Consider the following 23,372-nt stretch of genomic DNA (forward strand, 5'->3'; position numbering starts at 1 on the left):
GACTGTGTGAGACACATGTTAATGCCAGGTCTGAACAGGTCTGACTGAGTGTGTGGTCAAACGACTCAGATATTGGCGCACGTTTCTTCATTATTTCATCAGATGATTTTCATTTTAAAAATGTCATTTTCTCAGTCTGGAACAAGTGCCAGTGTCTCCCAGTGACTACAGCAGGTCAAAATGTCACTTTTCAGTTTTCATCACACTCTCACCTTTCAGACATCCGCGTCCTCGGATTCATTTGGCTGGCAGCCAGCTACTGTAAGCGTCGAGCTCATGACGGCTCTAACAACAACAACATGAGACAAACATTGTCTGTCTTTTGTGCTTCACAGTTGTGACACACTGAAGTATTCAGACACGTCCAGCTAACAGGATCTAAGTGGCGAAATTCTGTAAGCAGTTGTTGAGCGTGTTGGAGGTGAGCAGGAGGTGTGTGGTTGTCTGAATGGAGAGGGTGTGCTGACTGCTGACATCTCCAGTGTCATCAAATGTGAATTTGTGAAATTAAAAATGACATGGATTAAATATGTTATGCAAAAAAACATTTAATTGACCTCCATCAAAAATGACAAGTATAATGAAATACCAAGTGAGTTTTAAATATAATTCTTAAAAATGATCTCACAGTTTATGTATAAATAGATAATATTGTACTTCTATTATTTATTTTATAGTGTTGTATAATTAAAAAAAAAACAATTAACAGTTTGTTGCTTCATATTAAAGAACTGAAAATCTTCTTAGGAACTTGATAACCCTGAAAATTGACATTGTTTCAAGATTATATTCATTTGTTGTAGGTGTATCTGTTTTCCTGGCCGTAAATTAAATTTTACTCTGAGTAGAATCCATAATCTACCCATTTTTTAAAATAGCGCATAGTAGGTTTTACCCATAATGCACGATGCCTGTTGTGGTTGAATCGCAATTCCAGTCCAAGGGAAGAGTTTGTGTAAAATCTGAGTGAGAAACCACCTTCTCAACAAGGTCTTTTTCCAACTGCTTTACACTTACTCAACTAAACAAACTTAGAAATCCACCCATGCTTTAAAATAACTCCTGTGAACCAACTAGGTGTAAAAAAAAAAAAAAAAAAAAAAAAAAAAAAATCTCTTCAGTTAACATACCACCCTTGCGGGTAAGCAGACAGTGTTTCAAAGCTGCCGGCTTGTTCTGTTTTGCGAGGAAAACTGTAGCTTCCTCCTCTTCTTGCAGATGTTGAAGAATTGTTTATCTAGTTAACACATGTCAGTCGACGCTCAAAAAAAACAAAATAAAAACACGTCTGTCCAATTAGAGATGGGAGTCATTGTCATCTGTCTCATTATGAGGAAATCATGAAGGCTTCTTATTTCTCTTTAGAGGCATTTGATGTTTCACTATGTCAACAAATGAAGAGGGGACAAGTATCCATATTTTAAGACAGCGCTGTAAACAGGTTTTTTTTTCTCTCTTTTTCTTTTTTTTTTTTTTTTTTCTTTTTACATGCACTGTCAATTACCCAGTGGCAGAGTAGCAATGCAGAAACAGCAGAGCGCTGTGCTGGCTGGCTGACTGGGTGACTGGCTGGGTGGCTGACTTGGTGGCTGACTGGCTTGTCTCTTGGAAACATGTGAAATATGATTTACATTGAGAGCATGTTGTAGCAAACCCTAGCCCACGGTATGCATATTCCCCCATTGTTTGTGACAGTTGGTTGTACCTGCGCCGGGGGGAAGAGCGCCAAGTAGGCATCCGACTTTGCATTTCAGTGGCTGAGCTCAGGGTCAGGAGCACATCTGGTTGACTGGGAGGTTTGTGTGTGCGGTGTGTCATATCTGTGTTTCAGATTCCATAACTTGCACGCACACACACATACACACACAAACACACACGTAGACTCCCGAGCTCACTTGTTGCTGTGCAGCCGGAGCCTGTGTGCATAAAGCAGCAGCAGCAGCAGCAGCAGCAGCAGCAGCAGCCACGGCGACGGTGGCGGCGGCACACAAACAGCAAACCCTGCACACCGGTGCACTCCTACACAAACAAACAAACACACCTGCTGCTCCTGGCAAGTCGCTCTGACAATCAGCCGAAGGAGGGAAGGCAAACAAAACAAACAGTTTAATTTACATGACAGTAGCCTGCTTTACATTAGCATGCCGTGGCAATGATAGAGTGAAGCTCTGCTGGAAACAGCAGGTAATGAAAAGTGATGGTCCTATTTGCGGTATACTGTAAGTACAGGAATGGGAAGCTCGAGCAGTCAGAACTAATAGCGTGCACAGTGCTGCATGTCTCCCAGACAGTCCTTTTGGTGTGCTGTTTTCTTTTTTTTTTTTTCTTTTTTTCAAAAACTACTCTCCCAGTCCTTTCTAAAATAACTAATTTTTCAGCATTGCAGAATAAATATGAGCAATTTGTTATGGTGAAGAATTCAAGATGTGTACATGTGTTAAGTGAAGAGAGGAGTGTGTGTGCTTTTTTTGTTCTTCTTTTCCTCCCAAACTTTCCTCTTTTAAGACAGAACATGAAATGTTTATGCAGTTTGTGCAAAAACAATTCATGTGCAATTTTAACGAGCAATTAACTTCATCAATAAATAAGTAAACAGTGCTTTGGCCGGTCCGTAATTGCGTGGAATGGTATTTGTGCCTAGAGACTGCTGTATTTGTACTTGGTAAGTTTTATTTCTGCGGACATGTGTTAAGTGTGTGTGTGTGTGTGTGTGTGTGTGTGTGTGTGTGTGGTTTGCGGGTGGGTTTGGTTTGTGAATGTGCAAATGCAGCTTGCATGTTTGTGTTTTTGTAGATGATAACATACACTCCTCTTGTCACATGTTTGTAGTAATACTATTCGTGTGTGCGTGTGTGTCCATACATACATGCTTGTGTGTGGCTGTGTGTTGTGTGTGTGTGTATGTGTGTGTAATGGCTCCAGTGGTCTGCTCCTCATGTAAAGAGATAGCATCTTCCCACAACAGATCAATAAGGGAATATTTCTAGAATCCCTGTCTCTGTCTCCGATTTAAGCAAACCGTGTGTGTGTGTGTGTGTGTGTGTGTGTGCGTGCGTGCGAGTGCGTGCGTGCGAGAAGGTGAAGAATACTCAGACTGACAGCCTCACTTGTGTCCTGGTGGTTGGGCTGAACTTGGCTGCCATTATTAAACCTATTGGCATATTATCAAGACACAGAAGAGGCGTAGAGCCACATTTAGTTTTGGCCTCTGAGACTCTGAGGATGCACGTGTTAGATTTTGTTTCCCATCTGTGACACATTCATCAATCAATGTGAAAACACTCTTGATGTCACATCAACATTTGTGGAATGTGTGACATGACTACTTATATAAAATACAGGCAGAACTATATTGTCCTCTTTGGATACATGCATACTGTACACTTACGCTTACTGCTGGTATGAAATACTGACACAAATGTGGATATACGCTCTGTCTATGTCTCCACTACCCCCACTCTTCACCTAGCTTGTGTTTACTTGCTGTAAATTGTCCTAAAGGGACACAGCCACAGATGATTTATGGTGCCAGATATGATTAGATCCCATGTATTTTTACACAATGGACACATTTTTGCATGTGGCGCCTTAAGTGGGAGCCAGTAATCATTAACGACTGGATAAACAACGTCTTCCCAGCTTATTAAAATATAGCCTCATGTTTCCTTCCCATGACTGTCGTGGCAGCAGCACCTTGGCAACAGAGGACAACCCGCTTTGAGTGCATGTGAAAATATTTATCTAAGAATGTATAATATGTCTGCGGAAGGCCGTATGTGTCAGAACATATGGAATGGACTCTGAATTAAAGCCCTGACTGACTGGTTGACAGCTCAAATGAGTTTTTCTTGAACTACACACAACTATTTAGGCTGTCCTTTACTGGATCATTAACACATTATTGACAGTGTATTAGCACAGGACCAAAAAAGTTATACAAATAGAGTCCGTAATAATAAGGTACTTGGAAAGAATTTCCAGCCGTAGAAACAGTTAAGCTTGTGTTTTTTGAGTTCATATTGTTTGATATTGTCTTACTACTGTGTGCATATTAGAAATACATTAGAGTAATTCACTCTACAGTGAATGGAGATCAGTAAGAAGGTGTTTGTCAGCTAAGTAGCTAATGTAGCTGTTTCTAACTTCCTAACTTAAGTGTTTTTTGATTAATCTTCAGATTATTTTTTGATGAATTATACTATTGAAGGAAATTATGAAATGAAAACCTATTGTGTGAAGTCCTCGATTTGCTTGTTTGGTTCAAAACTACTAAAAAAACAGGCAAAACTTCATAAAAGAAAATGATTTATTAACTGACTTTAATGGTGTGTAATAGTACTTGTCAAAGAAAACAAGGTATTTAGTTAGGGAGCTCCACTGCACTGTTACAGACATGGGACTTCTTCGACAAACACAGCCTTTGAAAATACCAGAGAAAGATGTGCATGGTGTGTTAAGACTGTGTACATGTAACACATAGAGAGTATACTATGTGTTTACTTCATCCCCAGCTAATTTTTTATGCCTTTTGACCTGCTCAGTCTTTGCTCTTGAGAATATCCAGACCTGTTGGTACCGTTTGCACACATACACACACACCCTTTATGTCTCACAGAGGTTGAACACACAGAGTTCAAGGTTAGTCTCCAATTCAGCTCAGCCCAGCTCACAGATAATTGTCAATAAAATTGATCTTTCTTTTTTTTTTTTTTTACTCTGCTCATATTTTTTCCATCCGACTCCCTCCCCCAGACACTTCCCTTCACTCCCTCGCTCCACTCTCCTTTGCCTCTGTCCTTCTCTTTTCATCTTAAGCCAGATAAGTCTGCCTCGACTGCCAAGAGCACCGAGTATCACTGCTTGCCTTTTTTTCCCTCCTCTTATGTTCTTCTCACAGTGCGCTGAAGCCATGTCGCAATTTCTCAGGGAGTTTTGATGCCTGGATGTCTCCTGTCCGGGTCCATCTCGTCTGAGCTGCAGTGCCGGCCCTATACGATCTGAACTGCGCTGCCTCGCTGCAGGTCAGCCTTCACGGCCGATTAGTGTCGAAGCGCCACTTTGGTCACAAGTTGTCGGGAGCGCTTATCGTGAAGATCAACAGCGATCAGTCTCGCTGCTGCACTCTCTCTCTCCCAGTCCTCTACATCTCCTCCCTCTTTTCTCTTTCCTTTCTGTTTTCTGCCCTCTCCCCTTTTGGCATTATCCCCCCTCCCCCCCTTTGTGTTTTTCCTCTCAAATCACCATATTTCCATCTATATCTTATCATTGTCATCCCTTCTTCCTTCTACCTTCCCCCAGTGCTGTGTGTGCCTCTTGCTGGATCCAAACAACCTAAAATTGCTTTTCCTTCCTAACAACTCCTCTCATTGGAAAACATCATGGGGTCAACTACGGAATAAGGATAAGACAACATTCTCCTGAGATTCTGATGTAATCTTACCTGGGCTGTTTCAGCCTGTAATGTCAGGTGTAACTTACATGGTCTGCTTTGGTGTGTAAAATAAAGCAGTGTAACCTCCTCTGACGCATATGAAGGAGGTTACAGGAGACAGAAAACAGTGTTTCCTAACATTTACAGGATCGTCTCGCTATTACCGTGGCAGCTGTTAAATTGTTTCCTGGCACAGTAAATTAATCCAAATACTATTTTGACCACCCCTTGTGTGTCTCTGGATTTCCTCATATATCCATTGCCCACATCTTCTTCTTCTTCTTTATTTGTTTCTTCCTTTCAAAATAGAATTGAGAAACAAACATTTTGCAAATGTACAAGTTTCTTCTTGAAAAAAAGTTGCTTTGCAATCATAAAATAAATGAAAAAAAGGCTTTCCGTGAATATATGTCACTGTTGGTTTAAAATGAAGCTATTGAGACTATTGACTTGTTAAAACCAGGCTCACATACCTCCTCCTATCAGCTCAGAGAGCTGCAGTCCCTGTTTGGGGACTGCCTTGGTTGTGTCTCTCTACCTACACTATGACACTGTGTGCCTCCTTAGTGATCAATTCTTCTGCTGAATTTTCCCCCTGGCCCACACAGTGCTGTGTTTACTGTGTGTCCACTTCAGCAGACACATTCAGTTTGTATTTATTTGCTCTTTTTGCCCACCCTCCCTCTCTGCCCCCTCCTCACCATCCTAATTCCTCCATCCCTCCTTCTCTCAGTGTCTCTGTGTGCCGTCAGGCCTCGTCTGTGGCGAGAGTGGAGACGAGTCATGTTTGGCCTGTCAGTATGGCTGCTAGTGTCAGTATCTGGAGCTGCTGGTTCCTCTGACAGCGCTGGAGGGGCCGCTGGTCCTAGCAGAGTGCAGCCGTCACCCTGTGACACGCTCAGTGTCACCGATCCCCTCCGTCTGGTGACATGGCATCCCCCTCCTCCTCCTCCCCCTCCTCGTCTTTGCCCACCACACGCACCCACCCCCACCCCCCCTTAGCCAGTGGCCTTTTCACTGCCACTCTGCAGTCAGTCACTCAGTCAGTCACTTACTGCCTCACTGAGGAGTTTTTAGTAGGAACTGACCTACATGTGTTTTGAAAGCTGATACTAGCAGCTTTGGACTGAAGATGGGTTCACTGTTGATACCCATTTTCTCTTCTTTACCTCCTGTCACATCTGCAAAGAAGTCAAAATATAAATACTAAAAACATACACCGATGGATAGATAGATAGATAGATAGATAGATAGATAGATAGATAGATAGATAGATAGATAGATAGATAGATAGATAGATAGATAGATAGATAGATAGTAAGCCTCTGTGCACAGCAGGACTAAATATGTGTGTGATTTAATCTGGCCTTGGTGCGTGTGCAGCAATGACAAATGGATGCTCACTATGAAACCCCCTCATCCAAGAGACAGTATTAGTTTTTGCTTTAATTACCAGCAGCAGTAATGTTTCCTATCCATAACTGTCGGCCTGCTAGAATGCAGCCTGGCAGAGGGGTGAGGGCCTTGTCTCTTCTCTCAGTGGGCCTCCTGTCTCTTCTCCCCCCCCAATCCGTCTATCCTCTCTCTCTCTCTCCCTTGCTCTCTCCCTCTCCTCCTCCCCCTCCCCTTCCTCCATCTCCCCCTCCCTACCCATCCCCTCTGCGCCTGCCGCATCTTTCATTTCAATATTTCAATATTTATGCCTCATCTGAGAAAGTTCAAAGTCACAGTAAGGAGGCATAACTTTCTCCCGCCTCCCCGCCGACAGCACAGGACCCTGCCTTGTGGACAAGAGAGGGGAGGCTGCTGATGGCTGGTCTCCCCTCCCCTCCCCTCCCCTCCGTTCGGTCAGAGGTGACAGATACAAAGAGGGAGAGGGAGTTGCTTACAAAGACTGACAGCCAGAACCTAAGTCCAACCGATATGGGCTTCCTGAGACCAATAGTGACCAACAGCGATGCAGTATTTTGTAATGAAAATCTGTGAATGAGTGGAATTCAGTTGCTCAGATTGATATTTGATATTCAGGTTGAAGCTGTTATTGGTCTTCTACATCGGTAATGACAGGGTGCACAGCATGTAGAAGTTCAGATGTGCTGGTTTTATCCATGTTTAAGCCCGCGCCTCTGTGTGTGTCCATTGTTCTGTTAGTCTAACTGACCATTTCTTTGGAAAATCCAGAGCCAGTTTTAATAAATAAAGTGCCTGACAAGTCTGTCCTTTGCCATAAAGATCTCTGACAGCTGCCGTCTGGTAATAGATTAGCCTAATTACAGCCTCCCTGAGTTTAGATCACAACGTCACACACTCAGCCTGTCGCTCTAATAGCCATTACAGCCACTACTCTCCACTCCCCTCTTCTTAATGTAAAGTTGTAAAAAAAAAAAAAAAAAAGAAAAGAAAAAAAAGAAAAAGCCAAAAGGAAAAGGTCGTCCTCATTTGCATGCAAGCCTTCATTAGAATATGCGAATATGCTAAGGACCAGAGCTGGCGCTTTGCATGTGCAGGTGATGAATGGCCAGTGCATCGCAGAATAGGCCGAGACGGAGGCTTCGTCACCCTCATCTGCATAGCATACTTTATTTACTTATTTATTTATTTATTCATTTACTTTTGAGTGCTTGCTCTCTGCGATACATCTCACGTCTGTACTGTAGATGGTGACTAAGGGGGACCTTTGCAATTTACCCGCCTCCCTCCACACACGCTCGCACGCACTTCAATAAGACAATGCTTTATTAAATGGCTGAATGAGAACTGTAGAGGCCTTCTTGGGGGGGGGGGGAAGAAGAAGAATCTATGGACGGCTCGTACAGTAAATCCTTTGTGTTTGTTTACCTTTTCAGACGTTTCAGTGGAGACTTACACAACAAGGCATTAGAAAAGGTAGAAATTGGTTGTTTATAGAGCGGTGATTCAACCTGTGGAACATCAGAGAGCGCCGGCAGTGGGAGGGAGGCCATGCGCTTATTTGAGTGAAACCTTCGAAGTGTTTTTTTTCTTTTGTCGAGGGTGGGATGGGAGGTGTGGTGGGGGTTTGTGAGGTGGAGGGCGAGTTTCCAGAGAGAAACTCTTCTCTTCACTCTTCTCTGTTGTCGGGGCGGCAGATGGTGGGTGTCAAGACAACGGCAGCGATAGCAAAACAAAGACATCCTTTGTGTGTGTGTGTGTGTGTGTGTGTGTGTGTGCGCGCATACTTTCTGAGAGGTGTAGAAGTTCACTCGCTATGAGTAGGAGGCAACAGCATCTATAATAACACTTGAACGGTGCATTGTGTAAATTCCAACGCTGTACTCTCACTCAATCTCCAGAAAGTCGGTTGTTTTGTGTGATTTGAAACGTCGGACATCTCACTGAACCTCTGTGCACAATCCTCAGAAACCTACTCTTGGGTGAAGGAAAGTACTTCTCAATTCTGTCAACTAGAGAAGATGACAGATGTCATCTGAGTGCGATCTTCCGCTGTTTCAGAATCGTTCTCTTCCATCAACAGTTATGGTTCTTTGAGCCTAATAAGACGGTCTTTGATGGGAATGATGCTGAATAGTACATTAGTACCACAGCGGTTTATTTTGCTCCTCTGGAGTGTGACCTTAGCTGCCCTTCACAGACGCGCGAGGATAATGAGAGTGGTAGCTGGCCGACAGACAGGCCTGACATCCCAGCTACGCCCTTCACTCAGCTGGCTGAGGAAAAATGTCAATACGGAGGCCTTATGTTTTATGGATTATCTGCTTTAGCAAAACTATAGTGAGAGAAATACAACTCTCGCTTGTCATGTTGCTTCAGTTCTTTTTAATGTGCGAGACCACTCACCAAAACAACAACGGTCGAAATTAGAGGCTGTCTTCTGTGTTTGTTTCTTTTCGATTTTCACTCTCTCTTCACCTCTCTCTCTCTCTCTCTTTCATTCTTAGCAACTTCGGTCTGCTCAGGTTTGAACAGGGTGACCTGGGATTCTTTGATTTATCAAAATCTGCTTTCTCTGCCTTATTCTGAGAAGCTGTTTTGTTTTTTTGTTTTTTTTGACAATTGTTCGATTTTGATTTTACTTGTGGCATGCATCTTTCCCAAACCATTGTAGTGTGTGCGTCATGTTATTACAGACCTTCTACTTTGTACCTGTTTTTCTTGACTTAATTTTTTTGAATATCTCTCTGTTTATCTCTTCTTTACTCGTTTGCCCAGCTTCAGTTACTTTTTCATACATTTAATTTGTTCTCAGAGGACAGGCAGATGGACTGTACAGTAAGCAGACTGAATTAGTCATGTTTGGGCTTTTATCTGTTGGGGGGTGGTGGTGGTATCAAGAATACTGTTGTTTTTTTTTCTTTATCCCCTGGAGGCACAGGGGAGGCTTGCTGTTGTAAACGGACCCAAGTGCAGCCCTGTTAACCACAGTTTAATCTGCCCACTCGGGGCCAGAGAGGAGTCAGGTGGAGGGGTGCGGGTGGGGGTTCCTGGTCCCTAAAGGAGCACAGGGAGTGCAGAGGTGGGGATGGAAGTGAGGAGGGTGTTGGGTGTCTTTCCCCCCAATTAGGCTCTTTAACAGGAGATGAGGTCCTGGTGTTTTTATAATGAAGCTCTAGCCTCGGTGGCAGTGGTCAGTCATCATGAAAACAACGCTCACAGTTGCACCTATATATCAGTTTGACTTGCTGATGATAAACTTCATTCTAACGTCAGCACCTGTCTGACTCTATTCCTGTTTTTTTTTCCATCATTAGGAGATAGTTAGTCAGGAGTTCACTACACATCTCTCAGCAAACAATACTTTTTGCTCTAAAGTGCCTCTAAAACAAAGCCTATCAGCTCTCTTTGTCCTTAAGTGGCATCATGTGAAAGATGTTATTTAGCTGGTTTTTCAAACATCTTCCTCTTCCAAGATAGATATTCTAGCAGAAATAGTTTTCAACCATAAATGATCAAATGTTATGTTATTAATGCTAATGTGTTATGTTGTAACCTGTAATCCAAACATTCAATCTCAATATAATTGTCAATCAAACTCTATTGATTGTGTTTTTTCTGTCTTTGCTAGATAATCTTTATAAAGATACACTCAGGGATATAATATAATTTTTGCTTAGTGTTAGGTTTAGGGGCAATATTGAAAGTATAAAAACCACAAATAGGCTCTTTTTTATATTTCCCTCCCCACCCTTCACCTCCTTTCCCAGCATACACAACACACACCTGAAGAGACCTTATAAACATAAGGAAACCTGCATTACAAATTACTGCACATCATAGAAATTGTGCAGCAAGCTTTTTAAAATACCAGCGCTGCCAGTGAGGCGCTTTGTAATTTATCCCTTCACGGCTGTTAGCTGCGCCGTGCAACGGTGATTTATTTGGTTTAAGAGAAGTTTTGTTTAGAGAGATAATGAGCAGGACTTCTCTTTAATGATTTAACACGGTGCAGTGGAAAGGAGAGGGGGGAAAAAAGCACATATATTTTTCATATCTTTAACTGCACTGCAGAGAGGAAGGAGAGGAAGGAAGGAAGAAGAGAGAGAGATGCATTAGCAAGAGAAGCTAACAGCCTTTAACAAGCGGCATTTTTGATTCATTTTGTTTTGTTGTGTAAAATGAGACTTTTTCACCCCCGTGTAATACAGCGATATTTTAGTATGTTATGTATTTCATTTAAAATGTTTCTGAGGACATGTTCTGTCTTCATTGTGGGTACTATATTCTCTCTCTCTCTCTCTCTCTCTCTCTTTTTCTTAATCCATAAAAGTGAATCGGGTTTGTGCTGATTCCACACATTATGCCAGCTCTTACGAGTCTATTTTGAAAAGTGCTATAGCGACTTGTGTAACTGTCTGTACCTTGTTCTTTATACACCTCTCCTTTCATCTTGACACCAAATACAGTATTATTCTTTCTTGTTCAGCATTTTTAAGTTTCTCGCCTCACTTAGGATTTAAATCCCAAATTAAAGCAGTTAATTAGAAAATATAATGAAGCTGAGTAGCATAATATGCAAACAGTGCTATGACGCTCAGAGCTGGGGGCTCCGTAACACTGAAACTGCCATCGGCTCATAACGATGATGATATCAATAATAGATTACTTCATCAATCGCCGTTCTCTTGAAGATGGAAATGCGCTGTTGGGAAGGGACTGAATTTTTATTTTTCATTATTATAATTTTTTTTTTCCTCCTTCCTCCCTCCCTTCCCGTAGCTTGAAAATGTCTGTTTCATCTCACATTAGGGTGTGCTCTGCATAAGTGCAGGTGGAACTTGCTCTCTCCCTCTAAATGATCCTTTAATGGAACAGTGTGCACTGGAGCTGGGAACTCTATGGGGCGCTGCCACTGTCGATGAGAACTTCGCCTCAATCAATCCGTCAAGCCCCATCACCTGCCTCAGCAGATGATCCAAAAACCCCTTTGGAGAGGCAAAGTGAGCTTTTTATGTACCTCCTCTAAGACTGGAGGACACACACGCGCACACGAATGTGCACACAAGAGGTGCGCGCGCTCAGGCAGTGGCATCATAAGTGAGAGGTGTCGGTTTCACTGAGAGGCTTGACGTTGATCAGTCGTCAGAGAAACACTTTGCCTCCCTTTTATTTTTATCAAGATCATCTTAGAATAGATCAAGTGCTTGCTTTGCTCTGGCACGGGCATATAAAAATAAAATCAATCCTGATGTTTTATTTATTTATTTTCCTCCCCAATATCTGTTACATTATGGGATGTTTCCATAAGCGGATCTCTTAGAAGCCCAGGCAATATTGACGCCAAGTCGCCTCTTGCTTCCGTCAAACAAAGCGACACCAGCACAAACTCTATTTGCCTCCTGATTCTCTCCCTAGTTCACGTTCACTCCAGCTTATCTAGATACTCCATCATGATTTTTCATATTCTTTTATTTCCCTTCTTTCTCTCCTGTGGCTTTTTTCGTTCTCTGTCTTTCCATCACCATCTATCTCCACATCTGCAAATTTGACACCACATTTAGTTCACCCCATCTACCGCTACAGACCCGCTTGTAGAACATCCATTAAACTCAGCAGAAGCCCTCCTTCCTCTGTCCTTATTCTTGATGTCTGCCTGTCTGTCTCTCTGTCGGGAAGGCAGTCACTCCGTCTGTCAATAAAATGTCTTATCTTTCGACTTCTTGTTCCTGTCTGTTTATCTGTCTATCTGACATGTCGGCAGCTGTCTCTGCGCTCCGGGGTTGCTGTCAGCCAAGTGTTGGTTTCTGTTCTTCTGTCAGTTCACCTGCCTGTCAAAGCGTCTCAGATTAGACATGTCAACTTACCTCCAGGTTCTTCCGCTTCTCCAGGATGGGTTTATAAAAAAATAAACAAGGAAGAAACGCATTGTGTTTATTTAGAAGAGTGAATTAGTCGTGGCTTTGTGAAGTGTTCTTTTTAATGTTATGGATCCACCCCCACCCTTACACGGTAAATATAGCATGTGGGTGCAGTCTCCTCAGACTTTGGATGTGCTAATGTATGTGTGGCAATGGATAATTGTCAGATTAGCTGTGATGCATCTTAGAAAGTAAAAAAAAAAAGAAAAAAAAACTAAATGAGAACGTGTGACTGACTGATAACAATGGCACCACAAGTGTTTCTAAATTAAGACCACCATTTGGCATAAGTGCTGCTCTGCCTCTTTGGTCACTGACTGAACCCTACATGAGAGTAGGTTTCTTCCACTCCACTGTGGATGAAGGGAATGAGGATAGAAAGTTGGGAAAGAATTGAGAAGGGAAAAAAAAAACAGGCAGAGAAAGTGCAGGGACGTATGGCAGGAAGTGGGTAGAGAAAAAAAAAATCGTAGCAGGGAGATGGATGGGAAAGAGGTATTGTTGAGACGACGAGTGGTTGGAGGAAGCGAAGATGGAAGTGAAAGGAGATGAAGGGAGCAGGGATGGCAGAGGAGAAGGAGGGAGGAGTGCGCAGAGGGGAGCTACCTGCTGCTGATGGCAGTCAGAGTCAGTGAGGGATGGAGGGCGATCCAGCTGTGACATTAAAGCAGCAGGTGGAGGCCATCATTAGGACTGGCACAGGAGGCTGGATGAACCCGCACACACTCATTTCTTTGGGGCCCAGTGGACCACTGCAGAAAGTGTCCGCGTGTGTATGTGTGTGTGTGTGTGTGCCTTCTCAAAAAGAGCTGAAGCATGGTCCCATAACTTCAGAGCCCATCCCCACCTCCCTTTTCATCTTTCCCCCACGGAACCCCTCTTCTTCCCCAGGTTTCTGCAGCTTTGCCTGGGGAGGGTTGAGTGGTTCCTGCATCTGGTGGCTCTGTGGTAATGGCTTTTCAGTTACCTTTTAACCAATTACAATACAGAAGTTTGTTCCACTTTAGCTTCATTTTTCACCTCATAGCTTTTCCTATGATGTGTTCACGTTCTGGCGGCACACAGCAGGCACCGAACTAGATGTTCAATTGGTTTCAAAGGAAAAATGATAGGAAACGGAGCCAGTTGGTCCCTAACTTTTGTCTTCTACACCACCATGGCCAGGACAACACAGCTGTTAGAGCTGAAAAGTGTCCACCTGCTTTTTGTCTGATTGTTCATTGTGATGTCTTGGGGAAAATATTTTTGGTTTTGGTAATGCGTCTCATTACTCTAGTGGAGATTTTTTTGGCAACATGTTTTGAAACACTGCATTAAACATTAAGAAGTGAAATGACAGACAGAAAATGAGCAGTCACATAGTTACTGATGTGTTATTGTGTCCATCGACTCTAATCTTTTGTTTCTTTTGGCAGTTCCCATGTTGTGCCTCATGCCATCTGGTATGGCTTTTTTTTTTTTTTTTTTAAGTTCAGAGTTGTCAGGATCGAGCCAAAGACTACAGAACATTTGTCCTCTTTTATCTTTCAAGGTCGACTCGGGTCAAAACCCCAAGAAACCAGCTGAAAGTAACTTAAGAAAAAGTGTGTCAGGTCTGACCTGGCTGCCTTGTTGTTGCTCAGCTTTCGGGAACGGGGTGTGCGTGATTTTTTTTTAGGGGGTGGTGGGCTGTGGCACATCTAAGCCGAGTGTTGCTCCAGGCCTTTTCTTAGATCTCCCATCCCTTCCGGACCTGTAGATGGGCCTATCCAGGAACACCATTAGGCAAATGAAGTTGTTTGTATCAAATATTGACGTGTTATCTCTTCATCGTCAGGCGGCGGGAGGGAAGAGAGAGAGAAAGATTGTAACTGTGGGTAATTGAGCCGTGTCTCCCCTGCTTATCGGTAAAGCTCCGGCACGTCACGGACCTAACGAGCTGTGGCGCGCCGATTAGTCTGAAGGGAAAGTCGAACGTGAAACACCAGAGCCTCTGTCGTTCTTTTTCTTTTTCTTTTTTTCATATCTGCAATGGATATTATGAGCCTCCCTGGAGGGCAGAGGCACAGCCTTATTAGTTCAATTCATGGGGGGGAAGTGAATTGATATGGATGAATGGCATGTTAAAGTATCCCTTTGTTACAATAACCATCAAGGCTGATGGTTGGGGCTGATGATGCAGCCCAAGGCAGCAGGACGACAAGCTGAGGCCTTGACCTGTATGGCAGAGGATCCACACACACCAAGGGCAGGGGGCTGATTACACACTGCCTTAAACAAATGGATTTGCCCCTTTAACATTTAGATATGCGATCTCTCTATGTGTTGGTTAATGTGCATGTGTGTGTGTGTGTGCATGCATGAGAGATGGGGCACTTGTGGATGTCTGTTTTCGTGAGTAAGGATTGTCATTTGTCTGACTTTGTATCAGTTTGTGTGTGTGTGTGTGTGTGAATGCTGCTGCATTATATCTTCATATTATCAGGAACTGTGGTTTGTGTGTATTTGATAATCACATGGCGAATTGCTAATTGTAAATGTGTTAGGATCAACATTTGTGTGTGTAGTGGGTGTGTGCATGTTCTTCCATTTGTGTGCGATTACTCGGGGCTGTGCAAGTTGTTATTGTGCATTTCTGTGTGAATATTAACACCCATTTATGTGCGTGTATGTGTGTGTACGCTTGCAGCCTATGCCAGGTGCCTCCACAGGGCATTACCCATCCTGCACTCGTGCCACTTTGAGAATAATCCAGTAAAAAAAAAAATAGACGAGATGAGAATCTCACAACATGCCAGTTTGATTTGTACCCCTTGCTATCAAAGAATGCTAATTAAAATCATATTTTGCATATGTCTTGTCTTTCATGCACATATGCAAATTGCCCCTGTTGCCTTTCAGCACTCTGTAATTAGGTTTATGAAGGACAGCTGTAATACATAATTAACAGAAATGTTTGCAAGCTCTTTTTTTTCTCCGAGTCTAAACACGACGACTAAAACAAGCACGCGTGAAGTGTTCCAAGGCCCTGCTTTTCCCCTCAAATATATTGATTCATTCTTTTAACCCCCACCCTCTCAGAAATATCTTAATTATGCTGTTTGTTTATTTATAGATGATGCCGTCAGTCAGAGGCGCTTCCAGTGGGCCAGAGAAGCGCAGCATTTTTGATCTTGCCATTCTCCCTGATTGGAGTATACAAGATTTAGTCATTCGCTCGCTCCCAGTTTAACTCTTAGGCAACATTCTGGACGGGTGGATGGATTGAGTTAGAGAGGACCCAGAAAATGTAGAGTGATGATAACGAGGCAAAACAGTGGAACATTTGAATATTTATATGGTGGTGTTAGTTAGCGTCGGCCTCAGGGGCCTCGATGACGGACGGGACTCCGGGGCCATGACGGGACGGGGGGGACAGCCGTGTGTGTGTGTGTGTGTGTATGTGTGCGTCCAGACGTTGGTGGTGGTTGTGAGGGGGGGGGGATTTGGCAGAAGAGAGGCGCAATAGCTGACAAAAGCGGCATAAATGGTGAAATAATTATGCTCTCGCTTGATGATACACTGACTACACTGAAGTTAGAAGTGAAGCACCAGACAGGCTCAGGCCAGAGAGAAAACAGAATAATGATCCAGTCGTAGAGAAGGAAAAGTGAAAAGAAAGGAAGATGTGGGAGGAGCGACGCAGACGAGGACCCGAGTGTGTGTTCGTTCGGTGACAGTGCCAACCACATGACTGTCGGTTCAACTCCCTCAGCCGCTTTCATGTAGCTCCATCCTCCGCTCTCAGATGTGGTCATTGTCTCTCAGTTGCACAATAATGGGAAGTGATGGGTGCTAAATGAAAAGGCCAGGGGATGAAAACACTGGTGAAGCAGCTTGGATGTCAGAGTAGTTATTCCTGTCATCCGTTCATTATGTTTTCATATGCTGTTTAGGAGACACGGTAAAAACCCAGAGCCCTCGACAGAGTCAGGACACTGTGGTCACCGTTGAGCAATGGCAACCCGGTATTTTTCGACTGTGTGCGTGCAGCTACATGTACTATAGATACATGTGCTGTAAATCCTTGCAAATTGGCAAATATTTGTGTGACACGTTGATGTACAGCATGTGGCACTCTTTGCCCAGATTCTCACTCTACTGTCTGACCAAAAAAGGTGCCAGTTAAACAAACACACCCAACTTCCATACTCTTGTGGTACGAGGCAGTTTTCATATAGGTTGAGTCTGTTTTGCTGGTCTGTCATCCATTAACAGAACAATAGTTATTCCAACCATGAACCTGTTTATGACAGTTTATATTTGCTTTCTCTGAAAACTCAATGTCAGACCCATTTTTTTTTTCCTGGGAAATGTTGAGGAATGTAAGGGAAGGATGGGGTTGTGTTCTCATGCAATTGTTGGAAAAGAAAACAGTGTGAGAAAATGGAGGATGAGCAGCAGAGAGAAGTGGAACACATCTATCAGGGAAGTACAGTGGAATAAAGAAATAAAGAAAAGACGCCACATCTCTCCTGCTTTATGTCCATCTTAAGCCTTAGTTTAGCTGCTCTGTTTCATGTATTTCAATACACATGATTGCAAAGGCCATTTGGCAGTATCCATCTTCTCTTTTAATTCTAAGAAGGTTTTCTGGCATATATGTACTGAATTGTTATGCTGTAGTTATTTTCGTTTGCACAAGACCTTATAAGTCACAATCTCTCTCTGCTTCCTCCATCAATCCCCCCAGCATAATGTTTGATTAGCGAAGCAAAGTTTGAAAGTGCTGTTTGGTTAACTCGTGTCTTTTGTCTGTGTTTTGTAGATGGGCCTTTGTGATGAAGAAACATCTCAGCACCCACCTACTGGGAAAACATGGAGTCGGACAGCGCAAAGAGAGGTACGTCTGACACACAAGTGCATTCTCTGCACATCATAATCTGCTGTTCAAATGTTTTTTTTTCTACTTTGGTAGAATACATATTATTGTATTCAGTAAAGTGTGTCAGTTAAAGAAAAGAAAGGAATCACATCTTAAAGAATCATTTCTACAACATCAAAGGGAGAATTAGATTCAGTTTTGTTGCTCTGACTTGGATCCTGACTGTCAAGTATCTTAGCTTGTTTTCAGGAGACTAAAGTGAGAGATACAGCAGGCAATTAATTCGAGATTTTGGAGGATAATTCGGCTCCTTCAACCCTGTTGGAGGTCTGCAAGCTTTTAAAGCAGAGAGTCCCCACTAGTTAAATTTCAAGTTAAATATAACTTGAGATCCTCCCTTTCCCTAATGAGTTAAATGGCTCTCACTCATTCTGCCTGTCTCGCTCTCTTGCTTACATCCCTTTTTTCTGTCAAACTTTATCTGGCTGCCTCCCTCATCTTACTTTCTGCTCTCCCTCTTGAATTAAGGATGAATGATGTTTCTTTTACCATTTTTTTTTCTATGCATGTGAGTGTGTGTTTCTGTGTATGTGTAATGTCTCCCGCTTGGCCCTGTCTATCAGAAGCAGAGCCCTGCTGTCAGTGCTTGTATGTGTATGTGTATGCGTGTGTGTGTGTGAGAAAGATGAGGAGATGAAGTTGTGAAACCCACCCACCCCCCCCTCCCTCCTACCCTGACAAGCCAAAACGAGACGTTAAACACCTCTCAATCTGTCAAGCTAGCCTCTAAAATAGAAACAGACCCGCTTTTTCATTACTGCGCAACCAAATTGATACTTTTGACAACATGTGGTATTAGATATGACAAGTGGCTTCAGATATGGAAGTAAGCAGCCCGACCAGATGCCTCTCCATCTCGCAGACATTATCAACTAAATTCTTACTGTCAGCTGTTCATCTGGATTAGATGGAAACAAATCCTCATATCCTCAACTGATTCAAGCCTCCGTTTCATCCACATTTTTTGTGATTGCAACCTTTATTTATCCAAGGATACCTGACGGAGAGCCGTACGATACGCAAGCAACATACATTAGGCCCACAGCTACATTCAGTATATTCTCCTCTGTAGCCCTCTGCAGTTTACCACTGCGCCTGAACTGATGCAGTACAAAACCAGTACCAACTTCTACTGGTCAGATATTATTTTTCACTTTCATAGAGCAGATGCTTCTCCTGCTAACAGTGGATAAAACATTTGTTACTCATGCTCCATAAAAACAAAGTACGTTTTTTTTTTTTTAAATATTCCATCAAACCATGTCATCAAACTACCAGATACCAGACGAGTGCCTGCCTTAGTGTGTCACTGATCCCTTGCTAACTTCGTAAAACTATGCGTATACTTCCTGTCTCTAATTCCACTGCTTTGTCATATGTTTCAGATTTTACAGAAAGATAAGTTTTATCTGATTACTGTGCAAGAAACCAAGGTTTAAAGGTTTAACAATCTATATCTACAAACTAGATAAACAAAGCGGTGGCAGTTGGGTTAACAGTTTTACATTTCATCATATTGATTTTTAGGTTTCTGGTTTAAGAGATTAGATACAATAGGCAGAATGTGCAAAATTGAAAAAAGAAAAAAAAATCAATGAAAACTTCATTTGGAAGAAATTTTTCAATATTTGATATTATTTAATATCATCCCGCCTCACAAGTGGAATCTTCTCCAGTCCTTTTATACAGAGATCCCCATACATCGCCCCTCATTATCCTGGCTTTTCCCGTTTCCACAAAACCAATCAAAGCTGCCATAACACTGTATGTGATTTTAGAGAGTGTGCCTGTGTTATAAACTCAAGGGCTTGACATATAACACAGCAGTGTTGGCACGCTTCTCTCTCCACCAGGCCAGCTCTCAGCTTTACACAAACGTCGATCCGACTGTGCGACTTCCCCCACCGCCGGAAAAAAGGTGGATCTTCAGCCCCAACGTCCCACATTGAAACTCTCTATACAAAGCGGCGAGGAGGAGTAAAAGCACAACATTCCCACCTTGACCACACTGTGTAAAACTGGTTTTGCATACAAAAGATGTTCTATTTTAGCCAAAGTTACCTAATGCACCAATTTTAGTTTAAACAGCTCAGTGTTTTTGAAGCCATCCAAAACGACACTTACATTTAATCAAAAGTTCAAATCTGTCACTAACAGCAACACACTCACTCCCAAAGACTCTTTGTGCTCATGGCTTTTTTAACAGAGCGTGGCAACACAGCCAAGGTCATGGAGGAGACACACACACATTCACACATAAGGACACTGGGCATGAATGGAGCTGTAACGTCTCTGTGTTACATGATAGTGTTTAGCTCAGTGTGTGTTTTTGCCAAAAACAACGCCAGTCACTCTGCTGAAGCATAAAGCATTATGCCACACAGCATCATTACATCACACAGACACATGGACACGCACACACACAGTAGAATAACTGCGTGTTAAGTCACTGCATGCTAATATACACCCTGGAACACTTGCATACAGTTGTGTGTGTGTGTGTGAGTGAACATTCACAAGATCATTCTTTCACCCCTTGTTTTGTGTCTTTCTTTTTCTTCCACTCAGTCATGCACATTTAAACACGTGCCTACACAGACGCATATATGCACACACGCACAAGCACACGCGCACTCCTGCGTGCACACTCAGGGAGGACGGCCACAAGGTTTGTTCTATTTAAACCTGTAAAACACGGTGTCATCATTTTTCTGACAGTCCTGCAGACAGAATTTATCTCATCATTAATTAACCATCATATTTCCAACACAGTGCAGCTTAATTAGCACAAGGTCAGTGGGGAGGGCTTATTAAGTGGAACAAATTTGGGCAAGTGTAAGAGACGGAGCAGAGGACGGAAGAGGGAAGGAGGAGAAGGAGAAGGAGAGAGGGAGAGAGAACGGTGGGATGACAAAGAGATGAGTAGATGAAAGAAAGAAGGAAGAATGAAGAAAGATGAAAAGAAGATGAAAGAAAGAAGGAAGAAATGGAAAAAGAAAGGAAGTGTGTGTCTTAGAGAGGTTTGGTGTGACGAGACAGTGCCGGCTCGGTGATTGATAACTGCACTGGTTTTGAAAGCCCAGACCTGGAGACTTAGGAAGGTAGCTGAGGGAAAATGAGTGAGAGGGAAAGTGTGTGTGTGTGTGTGTGTGTGTGTGTGTGTGTGTGTGTGTGTGTGTGTGTGTGTGTGTGTGTGTGTGTGTGTGTGTGTGTGTGTGTGTGTGTGTGTGAGTGTGTGGAGGGGGGGTATCTGAACCAGCAACTGGGGACCAGTGGGGGTGGGTTGAGAGGCGATGGGGGAGGCTGGGGGGAGCCAATTGCAAACATATGCTGGCTGGCAGGCGGTGGAGAGATGGATTGCAGTGGGACAGTGTCAGAGAGGCAGTTTCATCACCATCTCTACGGCCCTGTTCACCTGGTATTTTTAGAACGCTGGGGAGATCTGTTAGTCAAAGGAAAAGAGGAGGAGGAGGAGCAGGAGGAGGAAGAAACCTGACTAGCCACAGGTAACTCCAGGCCCCATTTAGCCAAATCCATCTTAGGCCTCAAATGCCAAGTTATTTTGGGTGGGTGTCTGTGGAGAGGATAAAATCCCACCACTATGGGGTTTTAAAAGGCTGACGGACTAATCCTTTAGGTACCACCATTCTACTTTAGCTGAGTGGCTTAAACTTGACAAAATCTGCCCCCATTTGACCTCTCCGAAATGTAAGAGCAGTGGGCAGTTTTATTGCACTACCTAGTGCTGAGTCCTGAGAGCCTCGGTTGAACCGTTCCTGATTTTTCCTTAAGAATAAAAAAAAAAAAAGTGGTATGAACATGAAGCGAAACCTGACAATATACAGTAAACATAGCTGTGCGAAAAAAAAATTCTGCTGGCCAGCCTACACACACACAGTTGTTATTGAAGCCAGATGCAGTGCTTCCCTTTGGTCACAAACCTGCAAATCTTCTTGTCATATGCAGTCTACTTTGAGTTTACCATGCGTGTTTTTTAGTGTTGAAGGGAACCCACAAAAACACAGGAAGGCCATGCTAGAAACACATAATCTAATAAAATATTTATCTATACCTTCCCGGTGGCCAATCACAGCATCTCGTTTCAATCTCTTCCCACTAATGAGTGTAGCGGGCAGTGACAGTCGACACTGGTCAGCTCTGACTTTAAATAAAAGGCTAATATTAGCCTGGTGTGTCGTTCTAACCCCAGCAGGAAAGAGGAGGAAGAGTAATCGGAGGGGAGGATGGGTGAGATGACAGACTCCAACTATCTGACAGATTCTGGGTGAGAGAGAAAAAGAAAGAGAGAAGGGGAGAAAGAGGGAGAGAGAGAGATATGAACTGTTGTAAAGTGACACAACTGGGTCTTCGTCTCAGTCACACCACCACTCCTCACTGCAGGCACTGAGCGGAGATGAGGGCTTTTTGTCCTTTTGTCTGCCTGCATGTGTGTGCTTTGTTATAGCTGTGTACTTACGAGGACCACATGTCCTCGCAAGTTTACACAAACCCGGCTCTTGTAATGGCTTTTAGTGAATTTCAATTTCATTAGAGCTCAGAATGATAATAAGAAGTTGTTACTTTTGTTGAATTATCCCTGTTCCTCAGTGCATTTCCTCCTGAATACATAATCTCCCTTATTCCGTTAATGGATGCAGGGTCTGAGCCAACCTGGTGGGGGGAAAAAAATGGTTGTAAAGTCCCCAGAATCTGCAGAAGTATTCCCTCTAGTTTGATTTTATTGATGTTGATTGATTGTTGCACATCAAAACTGCACATTCTCAGGAGAACAAGGGAGTTATCTTGATTATAAAACAAAGAGAGGATACAACCATCACTTTTGAAAGTGTGACATTAACTAGCAGCAGCAAAGAACAAGTGCCCCCGAGGAGGGACATGGAATAAATAGCGTATCGCTGCTTTTGAGTAACAGTCCAAACACTCTCTTATACGACTGCAAACCGACTTCTTGTGTGTGAGCATGTGCGGTGCCAAGGTTGTGAACAAATTATTCTTGTTATTTCTTCTTCTCTATCATCTGAGAAAAAAGTCCGTTGGTTCATTTTTCGTTTTTGTTGTAGTTTACCTATGTAACCTTTTGTGTGTGCATGTGTTTGACCGTGTGTCTGCGTGCGTACGTGTGTGTTCCACGCAGTCACCTAAACCAACACATCGGTAACAAGGGAGGGGCTTGAGAGCGTGATTGACAGCAGCGACCTTGCCTCAATTGCTTGTAATTAGTTTTTTAAAAACAGGGCGCCAAAAGACAACTGACCTGTCTCACATACCTGTTTTTATAGGTAATTGTTAAAACGCCTGCCATTTTCACGCTTGTAATAATAAACTCCTTGAACTAATACACTCATCACTCTTGAAACAGGAGTGCTGACAACCCTGAAGAAAGATATATTTGTTTAAGTAGGGGGTAAAAAAAGAAGCACGATGCGAGCAGCTGGGGAGAATGTTTTCAGTGTTGTGGATGTCTAATTGCTAAAATCTGCTACAGTTTTGCTCAAGTGCAGTTACTGTGTGTGTCTGTGTCTGTGTGCGCGCGCGTGTTTTCTACAGCATTACTGTATGTCTGAGCCAAGTAAGCGGGTGCTAAAACCCCTCCGAAGAAAACAGAGAACCAGGTGAAAAGGCATGAGCACAGATCCAGAAATAGCGAGCATGATGCATGCCGCGCAGGTGTGATGACTCACAAAAT

General features: G+C 43.1%; 1 protein-coding gene across 1 annotated transcript in view; it reads left to right on the forward strand.

Moving 5' to 3' along the window:
• Positions 1–23,372, forward strand: part of znf407 (zinc finger protein 407) — a 145,318-nt gene that overhangs the window by 47,349 nt on the left and 74,597 nt on the right. Inside the window, exon 5 of the mRNA XM_083988856.1 lies at positions 17,549–17,623. Within this exon, the coding sequence (XP_083844982.1) occupies positions 17,549–17,623 (75 nt within the window). The remainder of the gene's footprint in view (positions 1–17,548; positions 17,624–23,372) is intronic.

The sequence above is a fragment of the Trachurus trachurus genome, assembly GCF_905171665.1.
Source record: "Trachurus trachurus genome assembly, chromosome: 16".
Taxonomy (NCBI): domain Eukaryota; kingdom Metazoa; phylum Chordata; class Actinopteri; order Carangiformes; family Carangidae; genus Trachurus; species Trachurus trachurus.